At 45.1% G+C, this 18,298-nt stretch overlaps 1 protein-coding gene across 1 annotated transcript in view; it reads left to right on the forward strand.

The window, feature by feature from the left end:
- Window positions 1–17,959: 17,959 nt before the first annotated feature.
- Ncf4 (neutrophil cytosolic factor 4) overlaps window positions 17,960–18,298 on the forward strand; it is a 32,097-nt gene continuing 31,758 nt past the window's right edge. Inside the window, exon 1 of the mRNA XM_076911584.1 lies at window positions 17,960–18,054. Coding sequence (XP_076767699.1) covers window positions 18,032–18,054 — 23 coding nt within the window. The 5' untranslated portion in view covers window positions 17,960–18,031. The remainder of the gene's footprint in view (window positions 18,055–18,298) is intronic.

Below are 18,298 nucleotides of genomic sequence, written 5' to 3' on the forward strand. Positions count from 1 at the left end.
CTGTGGAAGATGTTCTTACTCCAAACACAAGTAAACTGTACAAGAGTCCCAACATTTGATTGTGAACATTTCAATAGAAAGGTGAAAGTATTTTATGGTGAGCATCATAGACCCTCTTCTGAGAATCCATCAGTGCCAGGTTTTGGTTACTGGCTTAATCTTATGTGAATTCATTCTTACAAAAAACAAAAAAACAAAAAACAAAAAACAAAAAACAAAAAACAAAACAAAAAACCCAAAACAATATGTGCACTCATTCTTAAAAACAAAACCAAAAAAACAAAACAAAACAACCCAAAACTGAATTTAACTCTGAGGATCATGAAGTTAGTTGCTACTCCTAATGTTCTTCTGTTGGGTGAGATACATGGAGTATAGCTCTGTTGTTAATTCTGGTCAAAGTGTAGATCTGAACCTTTGTTTTTCTCGGAAGTCTCGCTGGCCAGCCCATCTCACAGACCCCGCAGCTCCCTGAGGTCCTGTGACAGCCACAGTCTTTCTATACTTGCTATCAAATTATGGGTCCACATAAACTTTGGATGACTTTCACTTGTGAGCTCTGTGCTACAGACTTCGCAAACATTCCTATTTGCTGTTTAGGCATCCAGCCACCTACCCACCCATCCATCCATCCACCCATCCATCCATCTATCCATCCATCCATCCATCCATCCATCCATCCACTCATCCTCTCATCCTTTTCTTTATTAATGTATTTATCAATCTATCTTTCCACCCATTCACCCATCCACCTATCTGTCTATTCTTTCTTATATCCAACAATATATCCATCCATCATCCATCCACCCATCCATCATCCTTCCATCCCCGCATCCATCCATCCATCCATCCATCCATCCTCCATCCATCCATCCATCATCCTTCCATCCCCACATCCACCTGTCCATCCATTTATTCATCCATTCATCCATCTCTTCATTCATACATTCACCCACCCACCCAACCATCCAACAACCAAACATCCATCCATTCACAAATTTATCTCTTTGCTTTAACCATCTGTCAATTCCCCCATTCATTCATTTTTGCCCATCTATTTATCCACCCACTCATCTGTCCATTCACTCACTGATTGGAATCAACACTAGCTGGATAACTAAGATATACACACTCTATAACAGGTCCCAGGACATCAATGCATACCACATTGTTACCTTCAATGAGCTCATAATGTAAGTTGTGTAACAAATTAATAATAATAATGTCATTACCATTCTACATATTATTTCTTAATAGCATTCTCTGTGAACCAAGTGCTGTGCTAAGCAATTTACACTTATCATCATCTTGCTTAGTACTAACAACAGCCCCAAAAAGTCATGTATTGGTCAGTATTTTGATCTTCTGCTGAGTAACAAAAACCCCTCAAAACTCAGTAATTTAAAACAGTTGTGTGGTCACCTTTCCAGATTCTGGAATCTGAGCTGGCTCCACTGTGTGGTTCCCCATGGCAGCTCTCAGAACTTCAGGTTAGGTCCAGTATTGTTGCAGCCCGCCCCCCACATACCTCATTCCACTGTTTGAAGCAAGCCTCCCACAGTCACACAAAGGCATGAGTACTGAAAGATGCTCCTCAGGAGCCATGGCCATAGGACACAAGCACAGTCAAGATTCTTTCTTTCTGTTGTCACTAAACAAGTTTGACTAATGTATTTTCTTTTTTATAAAAAAGGAAGGCAGTGGAAGAGGATTTGTTGATTGTGTAACTGGAAGCTCAGGTGTGCCTCCATCTGTCTTCAGGGATGACTGGATCAAGGGGCTCCTTGGTATCATTAAGGGCTTCTGATTCTGTCTGTATCTCAGATTCTTTCTACATAGCTGCTAAGATGGCTGCTTACACCTTAGAACCGTATCCCAAAGCCGAGAGGAGCTGTGATGAGGAGGTTTTGTAGCAAGTTCTAGGCAGATCCAGAATAGCTCGTCTGGGGCCACACGCTTGCCTTTAAACTGGTTCCTGTGGCGAGCATACTGAGTGCTCATATCAGCCGGGTCTAGAACCCTGCTCACCACTGCAGATCTGGCAAACTGGGGGGTAGGGGTGGGGAATGAATTACCATTTTAAAATAGAAGGAGAAGGAGGAAAACATGAGAAAGAAAGAATAAGTGGATAGAGACAGAAAGAGAGGGAGGGAGGAGGAAGGATGAAGAGAAGGAGAGGAGGGAGGGAGAGATAGAGGGAAAGAAAAGTGGGTTCGGATGCCAACAAAGGTTAAGACAGCTAGCAGACAGGTGGCAGTGCCATGCTCACTTCAGTTGAGAAGACTCAGTCCCTCGCTGACTGTCAGGGAGAGCCTGGTCCACATAAGACGAGAGAGGGTGACAAGGGCTCTGGTCTCGCAGATGCCAACGAGGCTTCTCTCCCCAGTGTCTGGATTACACAATGGTATTGCAAACAAACAGTGACTCTCAGAGTGGTCCAACAATGACCGAAACCCAGCTATGGTTCTGAGGTGATGGGCAGGGCCAAGTGCTGGGCAATGGTGAGCGATGAGTCAGGGGACTTGCCCAGTAGGCTGGCCAGGCCTGAGAGACGGTCATTCCAGGACAAGGGAGCAACATGTTCAAACGTGCCTGGGAGCTCATGACTCTGAAAGACTGATGGAAGGAGAGTGGCTTCCAAGTTGGGTGCTGATGGTCTCTGGTCCAGGTTGTGTTACAAGGGTCCCCAGAATTGAACTCTACACCCAGCCTGAGCCATAGGCTAAGAACACCAGTGCAGCCCCCAGCAGCTCCTCAGCTAGTCTGAGAAATGTGACCACATCCATGGTGAATTTTTGTTTACAAATGTTTTCTTTAAAAAAAATTGTGCCTTTAATCCCAGCACTTGGGAGGCAGAGGCAGGCGGATTTCTGAGTTCGAGGCCAGTCTGGTCTACAGAGTGAGTTCCAGGACAGCCAGGGCTACACAGAGAAACCCTGTCTCGAAAAAACCAAAAAAAATTTTTTTTGTTTATTTTTATTTTATGTAAATTGCATTGGTGATTTGACTGCATGTATGTCTGTGTGAGAGTGTTAGATCCCCTGGAACAAGAGTTACAGATACCTGTGAGCTGCCATGTGGGTGTTGGGAATTGAGCCCAGGACCTCTGTAAGAATAGCCAGTGTTCTTAACCACTGATCCATCTCTCCAACCCAGAAATGTTTTCTTTAATCTCTTTAATCATGAACAATTAAAGACTATTTACTATATTTACAGGATTATCTTTTAAGTTTTAAATTAATAAATATTAATTATATACAACGAATTTCATTTTGACATTCTCATATATGTATATAATGTGATTTGACTTTATTCATCCCCTGTTTTATTTCTATTTGCTATGATAAAGCACCATGACCCAAAGCAACCTGGTCAGGAAATCTCACTCCACAGTTTACAATCCACCAAGGGAAACCAGGACAGGAATTGGAGGCAGGAACTAATGAAGAGGTCATAGAGGGACGCTGCTATCTGGTTTGCTTCACATGGTTTGCTCAATCTGCTTTCTCATACAACCCAGGATCACCTGCCCAGGGGTGGCCCCACCCACAGTGGTTTGAATCCTCATATATCAACTATTAATCAAGAAATAGCTGCACACACTTACCTATAGGCTAATCTAATGGGGGCATCTTCTCAGTTGCAGCCCCCTCTTCTCAGATGACTATGGTTTGTGTCAATTTGACAAAAAACTAATGAAAACTTTTTTTTACTTCTTCACTCCTTCCCGACTCCCTTTCTATCTAGTCTCCCTTTCATCTCCACAGTATTTTGTTGTTGTGAGAATTCTTCCCAGAGATGTACCAGCATCAATCTCCCAATGACAAACTGAGATATGAACCCACTAAAATTCAACCAGTAGGGTGTAGCTAATCTGATAAAAATGGTGGCTATTTCACTTAGAGAATCACATTCAACAGCAGTGGCAGAAGTGAAATTCTGGCAAGGAGCAGAAAGGGACTCCTAAGGCCCCACCCCTCTCTGAGGATGACAGGCTGTTAATGGTTGCTGGGGAATGAGAGTCATTTTCTTTGCCTGTGCTTCTATAAATAGTCCCTTACCTGTGCTCCTGTGGAGAACCCTAATTAAACTCTGTTGGGTCGTTTAACTATTATGAAGGAGGCTTCACAGCACAAAGCACCAAGAGACATTGATCCCAAAGGCACTGCAAAGGGGTCATGTTGAAACCAAGGTGATTGAGGGCACCGAGTACAAAAACAAGTTTTGCTCTCTTATGTTCTACCTTAATGTTACCATGTAAATATGCATATGTTCTTTACTGTGGGATCTCACCCCTAAAACTCAAAGGCTGTGATGATCAAAAACAGCTGTACTATAAAACTTGATGGCCCTTAATATTCTTACAAAAGGAGCTGAGGGGATGAATCAGTAGTTAAGAGCATATACAGCTTTTGCAGAGGGATGGACTTCAGTTCCCAGTACCTACTACAGGCAGCTTACAACCATCTGTAACTCTAACTCCAGGGGATACAACGCCTTCTTCTGGCCTACATGGGAAACTGACTTTATGTGTATGTACCTGCCCACAGACACACATGAATATACAAAATTCAAAATAAATCTTTAAAAAAATTCTCACAAAGGGAAGCTATTCCATTACTAGAGGGATGTTGTGTGCAGCAGACAACCAAGACAGTATGTCCTCATCTTCTAAGATTTACATACACAAATTAAATGTCCATTAGTTGCTACCTTAAGTTTAATGTTTTACCAATATCATGGTTATTGGACACCCCATGATAAAGAAGTCCTGCTGTTTTGGGTGCCTATCTTTGTCATAGTAATCTACTACATGTTTTATTGCATATATATGGTTTGATGTCTCCAGTAATGACAGAATCTCTCCAGATTCTTCTTTGAGAAACTCAAATGTATACTGTCAGACATGTCTGTCTTTTCTTCTGATTGCTTCTCTTTCCTTAACGACATAAAAAAGTCTTTATTCATCCCCAGCTCTGCTTTGTAAGCTAGCTAGTCCTAAAATTATTTTCTTTCTCAAGGCCACAAATCTTAGATTGACCAAAGTCAAGGTTCCCAAAAGTCTAAAGGACTCCCCCAGACTGCTGTGGATGACAGTAGAGATCTGTGCCTTCTGCTTGGCCTACAAAACATGACATTCTGGGGGCTCGTCTGGGATCCCTTTGAAACACTGCTGCTTGGTTTTCTTTATTGTTGTTTAGCATTTGCACTCAACCCTTGCATGATACTCTTGGTTCCTCTGCTTCTATTTTTTTCTGTCTGGAGACCCACATAAATCTAATGAGTGCCACTGGCATTAAAGCTAGAAATCTTTTACTTCATCATGCCTTATTTCTGGATTAGGAAGAACTCTACCAGCTCAGCCAAGCAGGCATGCGTGAGGGTTGATCAGCCAGTGACTTGAACTCCTCAAGTTCCTAAGAGCAGGCAGGACAAGCTGTGTCTCTTGCCTCTGCGCCACAAATTTTAACATTCAATCCTGGATTGTCTCTAACCTTTTCATTTTTCTAGGGCATGTTTTGCCAGCTCTGTAACTTAGGCTTCCCCTGTGTGATATGAGGTAGTTGACCGTATTTTTTTCAACAGAATTGACTATACTGAACTCTAAGTTCTAAATGGCCATGACAGTAAATTCAATGCCATGAGGCATGAGTTCAGAACTCAATACTTGGGTACATTTTTAAAAGGTGGGCATAGCTGTGGGGGCCACTGTAGCCCTAGTGCTGTAAAGGGTGGAGACAGAAGAATTGCTGAGGCATGAGGGCTTCTAAACCAGATCCAGGTTAAACGAAAGACCCTGTCTCAATGGAACAACGTTGAGTGTAATAGAACAGAACACCCAGAATCCTCCTATGGACTTCCTATGTCCTCCACACAAGCTAATACATACCTCACATGCATATTGTTCCAGTTTGTTTCTCTGCTTCTGAGATCAAATACTGTGACAAAATGCAACTTTGAAAGAAAATAGGTTATTTAACTTACAGGTTACAGTCCATTGTTGAGGGAAACCAAAACAGGAAGTCAGGGCAGGAACCTGGAGGCAGGAGCCAAAGCAGAGACACAGAGAAATGCTGCATAATGAACTGCTCCCCCTGACTTGCTCAACTACCTTTTATATACAGCCCAGGCTACCTGCCCAGAGAAAGCACCATCCTCAGCAGGCCCTCCACATCAACTAACATAAAAAAGTGCCCCACAGTCATGTCCACAGACCAATCTGAGGGAAGCAACTCCTCATGTTCACAGACCAATCTGAGGGAGGCAACTCCTAAATGGAGGTTCCTTTTTTCTGGTATGTCAAGTTGTTAACTGAAACTGTCACACAGACAGACAGACAGACAGACAGACAGACAGACAGATTCATACACATAGACAGACAGATACCCAGACAGACAGACACACATACTGAGAGAGAGAGAGAGAGAGAGAGAGAGAGAGAGAGAGAGAGAGAGAGAGAGAGAGAGAGAGAGAACAGTCTTGGAATCAGGATAAAAGGAAAAAATTATTTGATCAGAAAAAAACATCTGTGTGTTATCCTTCAAGTGCACTAATAGTGTTTCCTGGGGCTCTCCCACTGGGTCCCAACCTGAAGCTCAGCCCCACCAGAGACTCAAAGATTTAAGGAGCACATGCTCCAAATGAGGTTGGTTTCAGATCTCCAGTTCCCAGTACCCCACATCATGGATTTTGAGGATCAAAACTCATGTCTTCATGGTTGCAAGGCAAAATCTTTACTGACTGAGCTATCCCCCAGCCTCCAGAACAGATCATACACAGCTGTGTGTGTTATACTCTTGTGTGACAGCCTGTTCATCTGTGTTCGTGACTTATGATGCACTACATTGGCAACTCAGCAGGTGATAGACTCTCTGTACTTTATAGCCTAGCCTTGGATGTATGTATGGTCCTCCCGCCCAGTCTCCTGAATGCTAGACTTGCAGGCACATGCCATCATATCCTGCTCACTTATGACCCTGAGGGTTTGCCGTCATTTATGAAATCTGTCATTAAGCAAACTGTCATTACTTGGTTCCTGTCAGTGATTTTCTCCCTAAGCAGGGTATTGTTTTGTTGCCTCGGGTCACTTCAATAAATTAGATGTCAGTCTACTGGGCCAAGTGTATCTAGATCAACCTTTCTCACAGGTCTGCTTAGAGCATCAAAGCTTTCATGAAGAATTAATCTATAAAGATAGCCCAGTGTCCCCCGCTGTACATGTGTGCCAAGCTGGAGTCCCCTCCTCAGGTCCTTCAATGGGCACAGATGACCTGTGGCTCACTTTGATTGAGAAGGGTGAGAGAGGACTGTGCCTGTCTGGAACTCAGAGCTCAGACTTGATGCGGTTTCTACCTATGCTCTCCCAGCTACCAAGACAGAAGTGTAGATAGATTGCTAGCTGATGAGAGCTCATGGGCCCACCCTGGCACCCACTGTCCCACAGATGGACACAGTCCCATCAGTGACTCCCCTCATTACACCATGTGGAGAACTGCCCACCTTAGTCCAGTATGTCCACAGAACCATTAGTCCAGTGTGTCTACAGAACCATTAGCCCAGTGTGTCTACAGAACCATTAGCCAAGTATGTCCACAGAACCATTAGTCCAGTGTGTCCACGGAATCATTAGTCCAGTGTGTCCATGGAACCATTAGCCCAGTGTGTCCACAGAACCATTAGTTCAATGTATCTATGGAACCATTAGTCCAGTGTGTCCACAGAACCATTAGTCCAATTCATCCATAGTACCATGAGTCAAGCTTGATAGTTAAAGCCACAAATCACCACAGTAGAAAACTAAAAGAGAGACTGGTACCAAATTTGGAAACTGTGCCATTGGCTTCCATGGGCAGGTGGAAATGGGTGGGCTAGGTACAGAGCATCTGCTGAGGCTGGGGAGTCAGGAACCAGAGGCTGCAGAAAGGACTGCTCTTTGTGAGACTCTACACCACAGAGGCCCAACTTTGACAGTCTTTTTCCGAGGGTGTCTGAGATAGCACAAGCTGGTTTTGAACTTACTATAGCAAGAGAGTGACCTTGAACATCTGATTCTTCCTGCCCTTGGAGTGCTGGGTTTATGGGTATGCATCACCAAAGCCAGGTTGTTTCGTTGTTGTTATTTTGGTTTTTGGGTGTTTTGTTGAGACAGGGTTTCTCTGTGTAGCCCTGGCTATCCTGGAATTCCCTCTGTGAACCAGGCTAGCCTTGAACTCAGAGATCTGCCTGCCTCTCTGCAGAGTGCTGGGATTAAAGGCATTCACCACCATCACCTAGCTCAAACCCAGTTTTATTCAGTGATATAGATGGAACCCAGGGCTTCATGAAGCAGAAAAAGGATGTGGTAGCAAGAGTCCAAGCAAGAGATGAGTCCTGACGGTTCTTTCAGTGAGTAGGATTCAGTCTAAGTAAGAAATCACTTCCAGACCAAGATAAAGCCCTGGACTTGATCCTTAACATTGCAAATCACAAGCAAGCAAGCAAGCAAGCAAGCAAGCAAACAAGCAAGCAAGCAAGCAAGCAAACAAAAACAAACGGAACAGATCCATTATGATAAAAAAACTAGTAAGTAAATAGAATAAGTTTTATCCAGCCTTTCCTGTACCTGTGCGGGTGGACACCTGTGACCCCAGCAGAGTCACAACTTTTGCACTGTGGGCTCAGGGCTCAGTGAGTCACTCAAGACTCACACTGGAAGTGCTCATGAATCCTCTCATCTAGACTACAAAGGGCTTTTAAATCTTGAGGGTGTTTTCTAGTTAGCCCACTGTGATGCCTCATCTTCACAGCTAACTTGACTGAAATTAGAGTCGCCTAGGAGACAAAGGAGGTGTACTTCTGGATGTGTCTAGAGGGTGTTTCCTAAGATGATCAACTGAACAGGGAGACTCCTCTGCAGATAGGTAGTGTCCCCTCCCTTTGGGCTGGGTGGAGGAATCTACCCTGGATATAGGCAGTAACCTTACATGAGCTGGGCAACTGGAAGACATAAAGGGGGAACAGGAAGGAAGGTAGACAGGGTTCAAGGTCTCCTCTTCCTCTGCTTCCTGGTCTTCTATGGAGCAGACAGTTTTTTTCTCACCCACACTCCTGTGCCATGGTGGTCTACCTAAGTGCATGGGGCCAAGAGACTCTGGACTGAAGCCTCTGAAGCTAAGCCAAGCTTGATCTTTAAAGTTGTTTTTTAATCAGATACATCTCAGAGACATGAAAATAGCTAAGATAGCTAGATAGATAGCTAGATAGATAGCTAGATAGATAGATAGATAGATAGACAGACAGATAAGGTACTTATACCAATAACTATGTAATATTAATTTTTTGGAAAGAGATCTTTGGGACCCTCAGTTTCACAGGAAGAAAGTAAAGGGAGCTACTGGGCTGCCAGTGTAGACATTTACCATTGTAAAGGACAAGTGACTCAAAAGTTAGAGCCAGGGGACCAGAAGGCAGAGTCAGGAGGCAAGGATAACATACTGGGGAATTATTTCAAGGTGAAGTAGTGGTTTTTGCCCTGTGCCTTCAGCTGGATCTCCGCACCTGCGAGAGACCAAGGTCAACTACAGACTTCCTTTTTTTTCTCCTGGGTTTGAATGAGGGTGTCTCTGTGTTTACCTTGCCATTGTATGCTTTGGCGTTTTACTGTTAAAATATTCTCTTTCTAATTCACAACGTTCTGAGTCAAGAGGAGCTATGCTTTTGAAGCCTCAGACACTGATACCCAAGCCTCCTTCCTGATGTCTCCATGAGATGAGCGTTCAGGGGCACCGGGGTGGAAGGAAGGTGTCTTTAAAATAAAAAATCTTTTATTTGTTCCTTGATAGTGCCATACATGTAAACAATGTATTTTGATCATATGTACCCCCAAATTTCCCTCAGCACACCCGTCTCTCCTTTCCATGCCTTCCCTCACCTCCCATTTATTTATTGTCATGACCCACTGAGGCAAATTAGTGCTTCCTGCTGACAGGTTGGCTGATCTTGCTGGCTTGATTTTGTGCAGGTAAACATAGATGCTGAGAGTTCATGAGCACGGTGGTCACATCACGTCCAGAAAACAGCACGTTATAGCACTCTTACCTGTCCTGTGGCTCTTACTGTCTTCTCTTCTCAGATTCCTTGATGTTCCTTGAGACTTGGTGGGTAGGTGGGGTTGAGGTATAGGTCCTGAGCATTGGTAGGCATGTGAGGTTGAGACATAGGTCCCATATAAGACTGAGTACCCATAGTTTCTTAAGAGTGAAGATACCTTGCATGTGAGAAATATCTGAATATTTGTGCTGAAAGTACAGATCATCATGAACTAACAAATTCTTTGTATCGTTTCTCATCTAGAAATGGGGTTCACTCTCCCCTCTTGTGGAGTCTTGGCCGGTCCTGTGATGCACTTCTCCCAGCAACAGTGATGTAGAAACCACTGTGAAGAGAAATCTTGGCATCAACCTAGCAAGACAGGCCACTTGGGGGAGAGAGATCCTTGAAAGTGACAGATGACATTCTTTAGGAGTGACAGGATAGATGACAGGGAAGGCCAGTCATTCCAGCTACACTCCTATGGCAGTGTTTTAGATCCCTTAGCTCTTGGGAAACCAACTTAACTAGTACCAACTAGTACCACGAAACAGTGATGAGCTTGTCCCACTACATTTTGTATGGTTAAAGAGTAATGAGGGAAACTGATGGTTTCTTTAAACTAATGTTCCTTTAAGAAAATAAATGTTGATATTAACAGTTGCTCTGTAAAAGAAAGCTTATATGAAAATTGATACCAGAATTAGGGTTTAATTTTATTGGTGACAAATGTTTGATGCATTTCAAATTACTATGTCATATAATCTCTGTCTGTCTGTCTTTCTGTTTCTCTTCCAGTAAAATTAAACTTTTGTTAGATGTGCTTATATAGGTTAGGTGATGGTACAAATAAATTATCTTTTTTTTTTTTTAACTCTTAAGTCCCCAGATCAGATCCAGAAGATGTCCTTGAGGCTCCTCATCAAAATCTAGACCTAATGTTGACATCAAGACACTGGCCATTGAATTGCTATAGTGATTGGACCATATTTGGAATGCCTTGGGAAGGCATGGTATGTTTCAACTATTGGAGATCTATGGCTATAAATGGTCATCATGTAGAAGACTATGGCTGATCCAAAGATGGCTGCCACCAGTGGCTCTCATTCCTAACTGTACATGCCATTTCTCTTATCAAAAGGGAGGATAGATTTCTCCATCCTCTTGACTCTGGGATGTCCTTGGGTCTCTCAGATGGACAGACTTGAAATACCATGTGAGTTTTCAGAGCCTAGGCTTAGTGCTGCTTTGGAGTTTACAACATTGCTTCCTTTGGACACAGTCACAACATAAGCAGGTTGGCTAAAGCCTTCAGTGATAAAGACCCTTATGAATGAAGTTTGACCAACCTCCAGGCCTCCAGCCTAACCCAGGAGATGTTCCAGGCTTGCGGTGAGGCTACCTTGGGATTTCAATGTATATTAGCTTATTTTCTGTTGCTACAACAAAACATCCGAGGATTTTAGTTTATAGAGGAAAGAATATTGCTTTGGTTTATGTTTCTGGAAGTTGGGAAGTTCAAGATTATGGTCCTAGGATATTTTTGGCTTCTGGCAAGTTTTTACATCATGTAGAGAGGACTACCTGCTCTCTTGGGACTCCTTTAATATAAAGCCACTAATGCTATTATGGGGGGCCCCATCCTCCTGATCTAATATAATCATAATCACCTCCAAAAGATTTCATCTCTAACTGCTATCATTTATGAATTCAGAGATTAAGCTTTCAACATAAAAAATTTGGGATGGGTGGGTTGCATTGGCACCATAAGACAATGCTAACCAAAATGACAACTAAATGGCCCTTGGTTACACTACATGGATTAGAAGAACTGACCAACCAACCAACCCAAGACCCATTAAAGATAATATTTCATAAGGCTGGAGAGACAGCTTAGAGAGCAAATGCTTTAGCTGAACGAGCCCAACAGTCTGACTTCCATCCCAGACCCATGTAAAAACAGTGGAGTGTGTTGGACGGCCAAGACGTTCTTGGGCCAGCTATCCTGGCACGTGCAGCATAGAAGAAAAAAAAATAGAGAGCCTCTCTCAACAAGATGGAAGGAGACTTGCCTCTTGGAAATTGTCCTCCGATGTTCACAATGGCCAGTGTGGGCATGCGTGTGCACACTTGTTTGCATGCATGTGCATGAACATGTGCACGAAGGAGGAGCAGGAGGAAAAGAAAAAGGAAGGGAAGAGTCATTCATTTAGGGAAGAATGCTTCTTCTTGTGAAGAGCTGAGATATATGCAACCGTTTCTCTTTGGAGTTGGGGTCATTATAACAAAACAAAACACCCTTCTAAGGAACTACCTTCAGCCTCCAAGCTCTCTGTTTCTCCCGTTTATCTTCTTCATACATCATAGTGGATGGGAAGCCAAGAGTCACTTTTCAAACTTGCATTTGACACTCTTGTTTTCTAGATCAACTAGGTGCTCCAGAGCAGAGAGCAGAAAAGCCAGGCCTGGCCCTTCTAGCCAGTCTCCTCTCCCAGCTTTTTGAACAACTCGTGAACAATGGCCATGAAACCTGATGTGTGCACTGTATGTGTGACACTTGCAGAAACTCTTGCATTTAGACTCTCATTTGGGACATGGGAGCATGGGGCCGCCCCCGTCCTGCATCTTCAGCTCACACTCAGGTGGAAGTAACTCCTTGTCATCATGTAGATGCTGATGGATCTAGCATTGAGGCCAAATAAACATGCAATGCATCGTGGGAAAAGAAATGATAAGGCAGCTTCCCTGACTTCGGGATTCTCTCCAAGGGGACAGGAGAGCTAGAATGCTCCATGTTACTTCTCTCCTAGGTTTCTTTCTGCTGAGGCATCTTTTGTGACTCACTTTGACACCTGCTTCTCCCAGATGCAACAAGTGGCCCTGGAGGAGGGCATCACAGAACAGTGGAGCAAAGTGGGCAGAGCTGCTCAGTGCCTGTGTATCAGGTGAAGCTGGCCATGCAGCCCCCAACCTGCCTGGCTCTGCCTTCCCAGTGCAGGAATTACACATGCACACTGACCCAACTGGCTTGTTTCCCCCCTCGTGTGCATAGTGCGTGTATGTGAGTTCGCATGTATGTATACGAGTATGCACATCCATGTGGAGTTTTTCCCAATCACTCTCTACCCTGTTCAATTAGGCAAGGCCTGTGAGCTGAAACCCAAACAGCTAGTCTGACTCCAGAGGTCCCTGCCTCTTTCTTCCGAGTGCTGGGGTTGCAGGCAGGCACCATCTTACATGCATTATTTATTTTATATTTTATTCATACACAACAAATGTGCAGCTTTCTGGGGCATCGGGTGATGCTTTGGTATCTGTTGATCTTCTGTAGCTGCCAGTAAGGGCATGTAATATTTCCATCTGTAGTGGTTTGAATTGAAATCACCCCCTCACCCCAGCCACCACACACACATGGGCTCGTATGTTTAAATACTTACTTGTTCTCCCATTGGTAGAACTGTTTGGGAAGCCTTAAGGGGTGTGGCCTTGTTAGAGGAGTAGAGTTTGAGGTTTCAAAAGCCACTCGCCATTTTCTGCCTCATGCTTGGGGCTCAGCTGCTCCTTCCACAGTGCCTTCACGCCGCCATCATGAATTCTAACCCTCTAGAACCATTAAGCCCAATTAAACAGTTTCTTTGAAAAGTTGCCTTGGCCATGGCATTTCAATAGAAAAGCAGTGGCTACATCTTCCTATGCTCATCTCCTCTTTGGCATGAAAACTCAAAACCTTCTCTTCCAACCAATTTGAAAGCTACGTCACACTGGTTAGTGTGAGGTACAGCCAGCCTGCTATGAGATACACACCTGAGGACTTTCTTCCTCTGTCACTATCTGTGCACCTAGTGGCCACCCCCAGGCTGCTAGCCCACTCAGCTCTTGGTAACTCTCCTCCCCATTGTGTGTCTGGACCACATGTCCCTCATCCATCCACAGATGCAGGTTGGGGCTGTCTCCCTGCATTCCCCTGGTTAATGCAGCCACAGATGTAAGAATGTAACTATTCCCTCAACACACAGCTTCTTCCCCTTGCTACATACTCACTAGTACACTTTGTTCCCAGTTTTAGTTTTTAAAAAGATATATTTATTTATGTGAGTATACTGTAGCTGTCTTCAGACACACCAGAAGAGGGCATCCAATCCCATTACAGATGGTTGTGAGCTACCATGTGGTTGCTGGGAATTGAATTTAGGACCTCTGGAAGAGCAGTCGGTGCTCTTAACCGCCAGTTTTACCTTTTTGAGAGGCCACGTACTGTTTTCCATGATGACTGTACTTCCTAAGAGAGCTGAAGAGCCCCTGTCTTTCCTTCATCTTTACTTTTCTGCTCTTTCTTCCCTGGATTCCTCTGGATGTCTGCCCATCTGGTCAACAAGCCTGGTTTAAACTACAGAAACTCACAAAGTCCTTGGAGGGAAATTAGAGTAAGTGGGAAGTTAGCCTCCAAGGGGCAACAGGAAAGGGCACAGCTGAATCCCAGGATGCTCACCCTTTCCTTCTTTCTTCTTTGTCATCAAAGCTGCTGCCTGCCACTGGGCTCCTCCACTGTGCCAGTTCTATAGTTTTCAAGTGTTTCTTTGAGCAGGCTTGTGTGTGTGTGTGTGTGGTGTGATCAGAAAGATTATCTTATACCAGAGGACATCTGTGTGCTTAGCCTGATGTCTCTTCCCAAGCAGCTAGACTCCTCTGCCTGGGGATGTTCAACACCCCTCCGGAGGCCCGGTCCATGCTGTCCCCTTTGATGTGTTCAGAAACGCTCAGCTCAGCGCCTGCACTCTTGTCTGTTGCGGGCGCTGCTCTCCTACCCTCTCTTCCTAGAATTGAGCACAGTGAACTTGCTGAGCAAGCAACATGGGGATACTCTGCTTTCTCTGGAAGTGCATTTGGGCTTAAAGAATGGTTTCTGCCTATTTGTGAGCAAAAGCCAAGGCAGTCTTTTCTTCTCCACTGGACCACAGGATTTATGGGCACGTGTGACAGTCACAAATGTCTCCCACCCCTGCCCCCAAGCTTTAGTGATTTACATTCCTGAGTCAAATTTCCTGATTTATATCTTTCATGCCTGTAATTTTTCAGACAAGAGAAGAAGGGGGTGTTTGGGGGTAACACCTAGTATTCTCTGTGTGTTACCCAGTTGTCTGGGACCATACCTGATCCACATGCTTGGCTCAGTTCTGGGAGAGTGGGCAGCTTCACTCTGGAGCAGTGCTGTGGAGAGCCAGATCTGGTGTGTGGTATCTGCATGGGCTGGTCCTTAAAAGCCAGAGCATCCTACTGTGGTCTAGCACTGGGACACAGGGTTACAAGAGGATGCCGCAAGGAGCTTACTGCGTCTAGATGTGACAAAGGGGCTTTTTCCCTTCAGATGAGAAGAACAAAGTTGAAAGTTCTTGCAATGTGACACTGAGTCCAAAGCTGGCAGGGCCCTGAGTATTGATTTAAACCAGTGATTCTCAACCGTCCTAATGGTATAACCCTTTAATACAGTTCCTCATGTTTTGATGACCTCCAATCATAACCCTGTTTTCCTAACTGTGATTTTGCTACCATATGAATTGTAATTAAATGCCTATGCTTCCTGATGGTCTTAGGAGACCCCTCTGAAAAGGTATTTGACCTCACAGAAGCAGGGGGTTCCCACCCATAGGTTGAGAGCTCTTGCTCTAAAGGGTCCCCAGCAGCAGCAGCAGCATGCATGCATGTGACTCTGTTAACTCAGACAGTTGACAGGAGCTAGGTCCAGAACCTGAAACAGCCCCGTTGGCCCTCTCTTGCCCCAAGTCCATGGCTGACTTTTGTGTATCCAGTTGCTGCCGAGGTCAATACACAGGGAAGTCTCTTACCATGGAAATGAGATGGTTCATCTCAGGTCTCACCCCTCCTCTCATTTACCACTGCCTGTGGAAGAATAGCCTAACTTCTACTGGTACCAGCTGGCCCACACCACAGGACAGGTGGGGGAAGTCCTGCTGGTCTGTGACATGTGTATAGTCATTCTCTGCCCCTCACTCGGGCCCTATAACCCCACTACTTTCTCTGTCTAGAACCTCCGTCCAGACACCCACATGGCTCCTGCTGTACACGAGTCACTTTATCAGTGAGGTAACTTCTGCTACTTCAAAGGGCCATGGCCGTGGCTTCCACCATCCCCTCCTCTCTCTTTCTCTGCTTAAAGCTCTCCTGCTATTGATTGTGGCATTCTCGCCCATGTGTGCATTGATGAAACAAGATCACAGGTATTCTCCTACCCCACCAAGTGCCATGAAAATAGTAGCATTCATAAAGTTACTGGCAGAGGGATGGAAGGATGGTTCAGCAGTTAAGAGCTCTTAAATGCTCTTCCAGAACCTGAAGACCCAGGTTTGGTTCCCAGCACACTCACAACTACCTGTAACTGCAGTCCCAGGGGATCCAAGACCGTCTTCTGGCCTCCTTGGGCACCAGGCATGCAGCTGGCACACAGACAGATATGCAGGTTCACACACACACACACACACACACACACACACTCACACACACACACATTCACACTCACACACTCACACACATACTCACACTTACACACTCACACTCATACACTTACTCATATACACTCACACACTCACCCATATACACACACTCACACTCACACCCGTGCACAAACACACATTCACACATGTTCACACACACTCTTATACTCTCACACACTCATTCACACTCACACACACACATGTTCACACACTCACACTTTCACACACACATGAACTAAAAAAAGGAAAATCTTTTTTTAAAAAAATGATAATTAAAAAATGTTTTGGATAAATGAATGAACCTTGGTGGTAAAGTTTCTCTGTAGAAATTGACCTGCATGACTCAAAGAGGGTCAGAAGAGTCGTACGGACTGGAGGGAGGGGAGGGCCAACTGAAGGGGTGTCTTCAAGGCCACTGTACTCATGCGCTCACAGCAGTCACAGCTGCCTGCATAAGATGAAGCTGTCAGCACTCAAACATGGAGGCAGGGAGGGATCTCAAGCCCCCATGCCTCGCTTAGGGATTAATGACAGTTGAAGGTTTCTTGTGAGAAGGAGGAGTCCGTTTTCTTTAAAAGTGTGGCCTCTCGTAGGTTAGCCGTACTCCAGTGGACGGCCACACACCCATGAGTGTATGGGCAGTGCAGATATCACTCGGGGTTATCTCTAGAGATAGAAGGTGAGTTGGGAAGAAATGGGGGGTAGGGGCGTGGACCTGGGAACAGTTAGTGCTGGGGACGTGAATATGATCGAAACTCATTGTATGAAAGAATTAGTAAAAACATTATGTTTAAAAAAGAAAAAAGGACCGGAGTCATGGTAGCTAGTGGGGATAGTAGTGCCTTGGAGGGAAGAGAGAGGCCCCCTTAGGTGCTTTGACCTCCAGGCCTCAGGACAGGTCGGGTGTGGCTGCCCCCACCACAGCTCACAGAGCCGCATCTGATACACCGTGTCCACCGCTGTGGAGTTTAATTTAGCCAATGTCTTGGCTGCAAGGGACAGCTGGTAAATTTAGTCGGGGGATTAAGAAACGTATAAGATGCATAACTCCTTAAAAGGAACTGGGTGTCCAGGGAGAAGCAAAGCCGGAGCACCCCAGGTTTGGCCGTGAAAGGCGAGGTAGTGTCCCTCTCGGTCGGGTGGAGCAGGCCAAGGACCGGGTTTGCTGAGTCTTCTGAGGGGCAGCATGGGGGTGGCTCAGCACTGGGGGCAAAGCCAGTGGCTGAGAGAGTACCCGGCTCTAACCTGCTGACAAGGAGCCTCCTCAGCCACCAGGCTGTCTAGAAACCAGAAATAAATAGGTGGACCAGCTACTGTGAGAAAACAAGAAAGCTCGGGGGGGGGGGGAGGGGCGGGGGAAGAGATGGAGAACTGAGCCTCACACAGCCTCACACAGAGCGTGTGGAGGTGGAGATGGACAAGCTGGCAGGAAAGGGTCCCCGGCCACCAACAGGATGGTGGCAAGAAAGAAGACCAGGTGAGGGATGCTTTAGACTTGTCTCCTAACAAAGAAAGACAACACTAAGCCAGGTGCCAAAACCATCAGATTCTAACAAATTTAAATGCTGATCAGAAGTGACAGTGAGGAGGGGGGAGGCCACAAAAAGTTCACTTATGGAGCACATGCCCTTTGACCAACAGCTACTCCCCTATGCTTGCGTACCCTAAGAATATTCTTCTGTTTTTCTTATTTCTAGACAGGGTCTTATTATGTGGCTCAG

The sequence above is a fragment of the Arvicanthis niloticus genome, chromosome 13 (assembly GCF_011762505.2).
Source record: "Arvicanthis niloticus isolate mArvNil1 chromosome 13, mArvNil1.pat.X, whole genome shotgun sequence".
In the NCBI taxonomy this organism is placed as follows: domain Eukaryota; kingdom Metazoa; phylum Chordata; class Mammalia; order Rodentia; family Muridae; genus Arvicanthis; species Arvicanthis niloticus.